This window comes from Mastomys coucha, unplaced genomic scaffold, assembly GCF_008632895.1.
Source record: "Mastomys coucha isolate ucsf_1 unplaced genomic scaffold, UCSF_Mcou_1 pScaffold12, whole genome shotgun sequence".
Taxonomy (NCBI): Eukaryota; Metazoa; Chordata; class Mammalia; order Rodentia; family Muridae; genus Mastomys; species Mastomys coucha.
The window spans coordinates 33,573,282-33,584,125 of NW_022196894.1; the positions used below are offsets into that span (position 1 = coordinate 33,573,282).

At 41.9% G+C, this 10,844-nt stretch overlaps 1 protein-coding gene across 2 annotated transcripts in view; it reads right to left on the bottom strand.

Moving 5' to 3' along the window:
• Positions 1-679, bottom strand: part of Parp14 (poly(ADP-ribose) polymerase family member 14) — a 35,729-nt gene extending 35,050 nt beyond the window's left edge. For both annotated transcript variants that reach the window (XM_031363783.1, XM_031363784.1), the window contains exon 1: positions 406-679. In XM_031363783.1, the coding sequence (XP_031219643.1) occupies positions 406-592 (187 nt within the window). In that variant the 5' untranslated portion in view covers positions 593-679. The remainder of the gene's footprint in view (positions 1-405) is intronic.
• Between the last annotated feature and the right edge of the window lie 10,165 nt (positions 680-10,844).

A 10,844-nucleotide genomic window follows, 5' to 3' on the forward strand; every position in this document is an offset into this window, starting at 1 on the left:
ACACACACACACACACACACACACACACACACACACACCCTTTCCCCCTACGCCCCTCCACCTGTGGCACAAAGAGCTCCAGGGCTTTTCCCTTCTCAAGCTCATCTCCCAAAGAACCCTGGCTTTTCCCTTCTCAAGCTCATCTCCCAAAGAACCCTGCGGTGCTAGCGGACCAAGGACTCCTCACGTTTCGTAATTCTTTTCCTGCCCCACCTGAATAATAAAAACAAACAGTGAAACAAACAACACCGGAAGGTTCACAGTTGCGACTGGCTAGCCACCCAGATTCTGCCTCCACGATCTGATCTCCGGCTCCGACCGAGCTGCAGCCAAGTGTAGGGCCTAGCACCCGTGACCCCGAACCCCCGCACGAGGCGACCCTCCCCCCACCTTCACGCCCCTCACCATCCTCCGGGAAGAAGAGCACCAGGAAGCGTGCTGGGTTCCCGGGCTCCGGGACGACCTCGCACTCCCCTCCTCCCGATTTCTTTCGGCTCTGGAAATACATTTGCAACTTGTTGATCAAGTTCTTCGGGGGGTCGGGGCCCCAAGAGCCCTCGACCAGCAGCGGGAAGGAGCCCGATGCTGCCATCCTGACTGAACTAGGAAGCTGCGACTGCTGGGTCGCCCAAAACTGCTCAGGGTTTTAACATTGAGTTAACTTCTTTCGCTTTCATTTCCTGGAAATCCCTCCCCTCCCTTAGTTTCTATCTTCACCTCGCTGTCCCGGGATTGGAATAGTGCAACAACACACACACACACACACACACACACATACACACACACACTCTCCCTAGCCCCCCACCCCCACACACACTTTGTTCTCCTGCCCTCAATAGAAGCGAGTCAATCCCAGGGAGCTAATGGTCCCCCATCCTCCACCCCGGCTCTAGCCTCCAGGCCACCTCCATAGCAGCTCCATAGCTGGGCCCCGCCCTGCACTCCACCAGAGCTCCAGCTGGGCTTTGCTCCATCACTAGGATAGTTTTTGCATACCTGAAACACCCGCATTGTATAAGAGAAGGAAAGGGCTCATAAAGTGATCCTCTCAGGATGCTCCCTGCTCACTTGGGGACCACCCATGGGCATTTGACCTGCCTTTCCTGCTTCTGAATTCTGTTTTCTCATCTGTGCACACTTTGTGTTTACAAACTCCCAGTTTTGAGGACGCCAGTGTGCTAGGCGTCCATACTTTCTGGGTGTTCAACGGAAGGACACAGGAGACAGTCGATAGCTCTAGAGAGAACTACACAGGTGTTGTTGAAGCAAAACAGCAAGGGTTCTCAGCCGGATCATGAAAAGGTCAGGGAGCACACTTATGGGCAAGGGACGTGCCACCCGAGAGGCTAAGGGTTATTGAGACCTTGAAGGGTGGGGCTCGGGGGCTTTGTGGTTCACTTGCACAAAATCAAGTAGGCTGCTGCATGGTGGCAGAGTTCAACAGGAGTGAGAGAAGCCAGGCTGACCTGGGTGCTACAGAGAGGGCTCTGGTCCCGCTGCTGGCTCTTTGGACTCCGACACCCTGAAGAACTTGATGACTTCTAAGCTGCTGCTGGAGGTAAGATTGACCGCAGGATATGAAAAGTTCATCCAGGAGTGGTCCAAGCAACAGGAGTGAAGTGGGCCAACTATGTCAGGAATGAGAAGAGGCTGGGAATCTGTGTATCGTCAATGCGTGATGAGCGAATATTTGGGACACACGTTTAAAGGCAGGCTTTGCCGTTCCAGGGCTAGGATATGGTGGCCCTCTGGGGTTCCATGGTAACATTATCTGATGGAGAACGGGGCGGGGGGGAGTGGGGTCAGAAGAGGAGAGGTCTGAAAAAGGGAAGGAAGCTGAGGCAGCAAAAATACCCAGATCTTTCCAGAAGGTTGGCTGAACAGGAAGACCCGGGACTCAGGCAGCAGTTGAGGGATAGGGATTTGATCTCATAAAGTTGTTATTTTTGTTTCTTAGAGTTAAATATTTTTGAGAACAGTCACGTCCTAGGGATGGGCAAATGTTGGTACAAAGAAGGGATGTGGAAGATCTTGGTGATATCAGCCAGGACGTCTCAGGCGCCAGCAGCTTAGGCATTGTGAACAGGGTAAAGATCTAGGCAGTTTTTACGGTTTTTTAAGGATAGGTCCCATTTCTCTGTAGATTGCAAGCCGACAGGTCGCACAACTCAGTGTGAGACTTGAGAAAATCTTGGGAACACTGAAAGGCTTCTGAAGGCACAATAACCAAAAATTAAATCAACTGTACAGCATTCCGTGGCTTACCGGTGCTGTCTCCTGGTATCACTGAAGCCATGATCTGAGCACACATGTGCACATTGCACATATGAGGTCTTCACACCAGGAAACACGCTCTGAAACACTCAGCTCAGATGAGAGACTATGATACGAGTCGCAGTTTTTACTGTATACAATATTTCTGTTCTTACAAAGAAAACCCTTTAATGTCTTGGTAATAGATAGCAGTCTTAGTGATAGAAAGCAGGAAATCCAGTATAAACTCTGGCTTCTGTGGGCATTTCACACATATGGTACACAGGCATGCATACAGGCAAAATACCCATATACTTAAAAGAAAAATAAATCTAATTAAATTTCTTTCAATGAATTTTTGGCTTGTGATTAAAACAGAATTTCCATTCCAAGTTCTGAAATGGTCCTAAACATGCTTCTGCCATTTTATATTGTGTATTTAATTCAAAGTAGGGTTCTCATCATTGACAATTTTATTTTATTTTTTTAAGATTTATTTATTTATTATATGTAAGTACACTGTAGCTGTCTTCAGACACACCAGAAGAGGGCATCTGATCTCATTATGGATGGTTGTGAGCCACCATGTGGTTGCTGGGATTTGAACTCAGGACCTTCAGAAGAGCAGTCAGTGTTCTTAACTGCTGAGCCATCTCTCCAGCCCCATTATTGACAATTTTAAAATAAAAAATATTCTGAAAAAAAGTTGAAAAGGCTTCATGTCCTGCAGTAGCAAACATTTGAGCCATGATTTAGTTCTCTCTATAAAAAGAAACACATTTGTTACAATGTGCAAATTTGCTTCCATTTACAGTACATGGTAAAAGCATATGTGAACTCAAGAATCGTCTTAGAATAATTTTCTTTATGATTTATCATCACTAAGTGCTTAGTTTGCTTGTATACTTTGTAAACTGTGTCCTTCAGGCTGCATTAAAGTTTGTCAGATGTGAATGGAAGAAAGATATGAAATCTATCTCAAGGTCTGGAAAACTCAAAGATTCTTTGGAGGAAGACAGAACTTGAATATTGTTGCTTAATACCAAAGAACTGAGTCAGTACAAAGAAGATCAGAGATGCACGGAAGACAGTTTACTGGGCTTTTTAAAATTCCCGATCTTTAAATAATGCTCACCAGTACCCAGGTATTTTTCTCCAGCTCCTAGATTCTGCCTGCAGATGGCGCTCATCATCTGAGCCTAATGGCATTGGACCCGGTCGGTGTAGAGGGCTTGGCTGGGTAGGCTAGAGTGCTGACTTCCTGGGTTTCATCTCTATCTCACCCAAACCACAAAGAAAATTGACAACCCCATTTCCCAGAATTTAGAGCTCCTGAGCTGGGCAACTGGTTTCTTGTTTTCTTCACAACATCAAATTACAAGAAGTAAAGTCACAGTAAAAGTGATTTTATAGTTGAAGTTTCTATCAACCCTGTGCCTTTCCACTCTTGGGTGACTCCTTGGTGTGTAACTCCATTATCAGGCGGTTGGTATAGGAATCCCTAATAGTACATTTCTCAACTAGGAATAATGGAGGCTCTCTAATACTAAAGCTGGCTGCTGCTGCATTCATTACTTTTCCTGTTGCTCTAATGCAATATCTTGACCAAAGCAACTTGAGGGGGAAAGGGGTTATTTTGGTTCAGAGTTCCAGGTTGTAATTCACCATTGTACAGGAGTCACAGAAAAAAAGATTTTGAGGGGGCATCAAGAGTTTGAGATGGTTGTTACATTGTACCTATATAGTCAAGGAGCAGAGGGGATGAACACTTATGATCGCCTCACTTTCTCCACTTAATAGTCCAGGATTCCAGCCTAGGGAATGGTGCTGCCCACAATGGACAGGACTTCCTGCCTCTATTTCCCTACATATACTCCCACAGACATCCCTTGAGGTCCAGGTTCCAGGTGATTTTCCACTTTCTTCTTTTTTTGGTTTTGGTTTTGGTTTTTGGTTTTTTTCAAGACAGGGTTTCTCTGTGTAGCCTTGGCTGTCCTGGAACTCACTCTGTAGACCAGGCTGGCCTTGAACTCAGAAATCTGCCTGCCTCTGCTTCCCAAGTGCTGGGATTAAAGGCATGTGCCACCACTGCCCAGGTGATTTCCAATCTCATCACGTTGGTTATGAGATTAAGCACCCTAAATGGGGAGTAAAGGCGGTATCTTCAGAAAGGTACAACTGAAGCATGCCTAGTGGGTGCAGAATGAAGAAAAAATAAAAACCTTTCCCAGTCACTCAGCCAGTGAATCACTGAATCAGATCTACATAGGAACCTCTCAAGACTCGCAGTAAACACAGCACATCCCCGTTCATACATCTTACTATGCACAACCTAGACCAGGTGACACTGTTACAGTGACCCATGAGTGACCTAGGAGGGAAAGTTTGTCCCTCTGTGTTTATTGCAAGTCTTACTGATAAAATGATGAAACATAAAACAAACACTGTACTCCACAAAAATCAATCTAAGAGTTGGTTCTTTGAAAATATTAACCAAACTAACAACCAAATTAGCCAAAATAAAATTAGGGATAAAAAGGGAATTGTTACAACAGACTCCAGTGAAACTCAAGATCCTTAGGGAATACTTGGAAAACTTTGACTCCAAAAAAAAAAGCTGAGAACCACAGAAAAAAAATGGATAAAGTTCTCAATGTTTATAACCTACCAAAATAAAACCCCGAAGATATAAACAATTTAAACAGACTCATATAACAATGAGACTGAAGTAGTGACTATAAGTCCTCTCATGGGGCTGGAGGGATGGCTCAGAGGTTCAGAGAGCACACTGCTTTTGCAGAAGAACTGAGTTCTCAGTCCCCGAGTTGGATGCTTCTCACCCAACTGCAGCTCCAGGGGATCCATTGCCTTCATCTGGATGTCAAGGGTACTTGCGTGTACACATATACAAATATACACACATGGTCAAAAATAAAATAAATCTGTTTTGTTTTGTTTTTTGTTTGTTTGAGACAGGGTTTCCTCTGTGTAGCCCTAGCTGTCCTGGTACTCATTCTGTAGACCAGGCTGGCCTCGAACTCAGAAACCCGCCTGCCTCTGCCTCCCACGTGCTGGGATTAAAGGCGTGTGCCACCACTGCCCGACAATAAATCTGTTTTTTAAAAGTCTCTTCACAAAGAAAGGTCTGGGAGGGGATGAATTCACTTCTAAATGCTACCATTTGTTTGTTTTTTTGTTTGTTTGTTTGTTTTTGTTTTAGAACAGTCTCTCTCACTTCCGGTTTCCATCTGCGTCCAGAGCTGACCCTGTGCCACAGCTATCCATACCCAGATCCTGCCAGGAGAGAACTGGTCTCCCAGGAGTGCTGACACACATACTAGCACAGGTAGGACCACCACTTCTGCTCCAAGGGACCTGCCCGGAGCCCCCAGGACACAGGAACCAAGGAGCAGCCTCGGACAGGATCCTCCCAGTTTCCATCTGTGCCCTGGATCTGACCCTGTACCACAGTTCTCCATACCCAGATCCTGCTAGGAGAGAGCAGGTCTCCCAAGAGTGCTGACACACCTGAGAGCACAGCTCTCCATACCAGGTCCCTCTGGGAGAAGGCTGGTTTCTCAACACTGCTGACACATCTGAGAGCACAGGTGAGACCACCACTTCTGCTCAAATTCCTGGCCTAAGAGGGAAATGCCCAGAGCCATCAGGTCAAGGGGACCAAGGAATAGCCAGGGAAAGGATCCTTCCTGTTTCTGTCTACACCCTGGAGCTGACCCTCTTCCACAGCTCTCCATATGCAAATTCCTCCCAGAGAGAACTGGCCTCCTAAGAGTGCTGACACACAGACTAACAGGAGGAACAAGCCACAGTCAGAGATAGCAAGACCAGGTAACACCAGAGATAACCAGATGTTGAAAGGCAAGGGCAAGAACATAAGCAACAGAAACCAAGGCTACTTGGAATCATCAGAATCCAGTTCTCCCACTATAGCAGATCCTGGATACCCCAATACAACAGAAAAGCAAGACCCTGACTTAAAATCACATCTCATGACAATGATAGAGGACTTTAAGAAGGACATAAATAACTTCCTTAAAGAAACAGAGAATACAGGTAAACAGCTTGAAGCCCTTAAAGAGGAAACACAAAAATCTCTTAAAGAAGTACAGGAAAACATTACCAAATAGGTGAAGGAACTGAACAAAACCATCCAGGATCTAAAACTGGAAATAGAAACAATAAAGAAATCACAAAGGGAGACAACTCTGGAGATAGAAATCCTAGGAAAGAGATCAGGAGTCATAGATGCAAGCATCACCAAAAGAATACAGGATATAGAAGAGAGAATCTCAGGTGTAGAAGATACCATAGAAAACATTGACACAACAGTCAAAGAAAATGCAAAATGCAAAAAGCTCCTAACCCAAAACATCCAGGAAATCTAGGACGCAATGAAAAGGCCAAACCTAAGGATAATAGCTATAGAAGAGAGTGAAGATTCCCAACGTGAAGGGCCAGTAAATATCTTCAACAAAATTATAAAAGAAAATTTCCCAAGCCTAAAGAAAGAGATGCCCATAAATGTACAGAACTCCAAATAGTTTGGACTAGGAAAGAAACTCCTCCCAGCACATAATAATCAAAATACCACATGTGCAAAACAAAGAAAGAATATTAAAACCAGTAAGGGAAAAAGGTCAAGTAACATATAAAGGCAGACATATTAGAATTACACCAGACTTCTCACCAGAGATTATGAAAACTAGAAGATCCTGGGCAGATGTTGCACAGACTCTAAGAGAACACAAATGCCAGCCCAGGCTACTATACCCAGCAAAACTCTCAATTTCCATAGATGGAGAAACCAACAAAAGTTGGTTTCCACAAATCCAACCCTACAAAGGATAATAAATGGAAACACTAACACAGAGAGGGAAACTACACGGTAGAAAAAGCAAGAAAGTAATCTTCTTTTAACAAACCCAAAAGAAGATAGCCACACAAACATAATTCAACCTCTAACAATGACAACAACAACAAAACCAGGAAGCAACAATCACTATTCCTTAATATTTCTTAACATCAATGGACTCAAAAAAAAAAAAAGACACAGACTAACAGACTGGATACATAAACAGGACCCAGCATTTTGCTGCATACAGGAAATGCACCTCAGTGTCAAAGAAAGACACTACCTCAGAGTAAAGGGCTAGAAAACCAATTTCCAAGCAAATGATCCTAAGAAGTAAGCTGGAGTAGCCATCCTAATATCGAACAAAAGCAACTTTCATCAAAAAGGATAAGGAAGGACACTTCATATTCATCAAAGGAAAAATCTACCAAGAACTCTCAATTCTGAACATCTATGCTCCAAATACAAGGGCACCCACATTCATAAAAGAAACTTTACTAAAGCTCAAAGCACACATTGTACTTCACAAATTAATAGTGGGAGACTTCAACATCCCACTCTCAGAAGTGGACAGATCACCAAAACACAAACTAAACAGAGTGAACTAAACACAGTGAAACTAACAGAAGTTATGGACCAAATGGATTTAACAGATATCTATAGAACATTGCATCCTAAAAGAAAAGAATATACCTTCTTTGCAGAAACTCATGGTACATTCTCAAAATTGACCATATAATTGGTCACAAAACAGGCCTCAATAGATATAAGAAGATTGAAATAATCCCATGCATCCTATCCAATCACCATGAACTAATAACAACAAAAACAACAGAAAGCCTACATACACATGAAAGCTGAACAACACCCCACTCAATGATAACTTGGTCAAGGAAGAAATGAAGAAATTAAAGACTTTTTAGAATTTAATGAAAATGTAGGCACAACATACCCAAACTTATGGGACACAATGAAAGCAGTGCTAAGAGGAAAACTCATAACTCTGAGTGCCTCCAAAAAGAAAATGGAGAGAGCATACACTAGCAGCTTAACAGCATACCTGAAAACTCTAGAAGAAAAAGAAGCAAATACATCCAATAGGAATAGACAGCAGGAAGTAATCAAACTCAGGCCTGAAATCAACCAAGTAGAAACAAACAAACAAACAAAACTATCCAAAGAATCAACAAAACCAGAAACTGGTTCTTTGAGAAAATCAACAAGATAGATAAACCCTTAGCCAGACTAACCAGAGGGTACAGAGATAGTATCCAAATTAACAAAATAAGAAATCATCAAAGGGAGATATAACAACAGAAACTGAGGAAATTTAAGAAATCATCGGCCCTGCTGGGCCGTGGTGGCGCACACCTGTAATCCCAGCACTTGGGAGGCAGAGGCAGGCAGATTTCTGAGTTCCAAGCCAGCCTGGTCTACAGAGTGAGTTCCAGGACAGCTAGGGTTACACAGAGAAACCCTGTCTCAGAAAAAAAAGAAAGAAAGAAAGAAAGAAATCATCAGTTCCTACTACAAAAGACTATACTCAACAATACTGGAAAATCTGGATGAAATGGACAATTTTCTAGACAGATACCAGGTACCAAAGTTAAATCATGATCAGATAAACCATCTAAACAATCTCATAACCCATAAGGAAATAGAAGCAGTCATTAAAAGCCTCCCAACTTCGAGGCCAGCCTGGTCTACAGAGTGAGTTCCAGGACAGCCAGGGCAACACAGAGAAACCCTGTCTCGAAAAACCAAAAAAAAAAAAAAAAAAAAAAAAAAAAAAAAAAAAAAAAAAAAAAAAAAAAAAAAAAAAAAAGCCTCCCAACTAAAAAAATCCCAGGACCAGATGGGTTTAGTGCAGAATTCTGTCAGACCTTCAAAGAAGACCTAGTACCAATACTTTTCAAGCTATTCCACAAAATAGAAACAGAAGGAATACTACCAAATTTGTTCTTGGAAGCTACAGTTACACTGATATCAAAACAAAGACCCAACAAAGAAAGAGAACTTCAGATCAATTTCACTTATGAATATCCATGCAAAAATACTCAATAAAATTCTCAAAAACCGAATCCAAGAACACATCAAAATGTTCATTTACCACAATAAAGTAGGCTTCATACCAGGGATGCAGGGATCGTTCAATATATGGAAATCCATCAATGTGATCTACTACATAAACAAAGAAAAAACCACATCATCATTTTGTTAGATGCTGAAAAAGCATTTGACAAAATTCAACATCCCTTCATGTTAAATGTCTTGAAAAAAATCAGGAATTCAAAGCCCATACCTAAACATAATAAAAGCAATATATGGCAAACCAGTAGCCAACATCAAACTAAATGAGGAGAAACTTGAACCAATCCCACTAAAATCAGGGACTAGACAAGGCTGCCTACTCTCTTCCTATATTCAATATATGTATAGTAGTTAAAGTTCTAGCTAGAACAATTAGACAACAAAAGGAGGTCAAAGGGATACAAATTGGAAAGGAAGAAATCAAAACATCACTATTTGCAGATGATATGATAGTATATTTAAGTGATCCCAAAAATCCCACCAAAGAACTCCTAAACCTGATTAAACAACTTCAGCAAAGTGACTGGATATAAAATTAACTCAAACAAATCAGTAGCCTTCCTATATTCAAAGGATAAACAGGCTGAGAAAGAAATTAGGGAAAGAACACCCTTCACAGTAGTCACAAATAGTATAAAATAAAATATCTTGGTGTGACTCTAACCAAACAAGTGAAAGATCTGAATAACAAGAACTTCAAGTCTCAGAAGAAAGAAATCAAAGAAGACCTTAGAAGTTGGATAGATCACTCATGTTCATGGATTGGCAGGATTAATATAGTAAGAATGTCCATCTTGCTGAAAGCAATCTACAGATTCAATGCAATCCCCATCAAATTCCAACTCAATTCTTTGTAGAGTTAGAAAGAGCAATTCTCTCGGAGCTGGTAAGATGACTCAGTAGGTAAGAGCACCAACTGCTCTTCTAAAGGTCCTGAGTTCAAATCCCAGTAACCAAATGGTGGCTCACAACCACCCATAATGAGACCTGACGTCCTCTTCTGGTGTGTCTGAAGTCAGCTCCAGTGTATTTATGTATAATAATAAATAAATCTTTGGGCCTGAGCAAGCAGGGTCGACCAGAGCAAGCAGAGGTTCTAAAAATTCAATTTCCAACAACTACATGAAGGCTCACAACCATTGTACAGCTACAGTGTACTCACATAAATAAATAAATAAATAAATAAATAAATAAATAAATAAATAAATCTTTTAAAAAAGAGAGAAAGAAAGAAAGAAAGAAAGAAAGATAGAGCAATTCTCAAATTCATCTGGAATAACAAAAAATCCAGGATAGTGAAAACTATTCTCAACAATAAAAGAACTTGTGGGGGAATCAGCATCCTTGACCTCAAACTATACTACAGAGCAATAGTGATAAAAATTGCATGGTATTGGTACAGTGACAGGCAGGAAGATCAATGGACTAGAATTGAAGATCCAGAAATGCGCCCACACACCTATGGTCACTTGATATTTGACAAAGGAGCTAAAACCATCCAGTGGAATAAAGGCAGCATTTTCAACAAATGATGCTGGTCAACATGTAGAAGAATGCAAATTGATCCATTTTTATCTCCCTGTACAAAGCTCAATTCCAAGTGGATCAAGTACCTCCACATAAAACC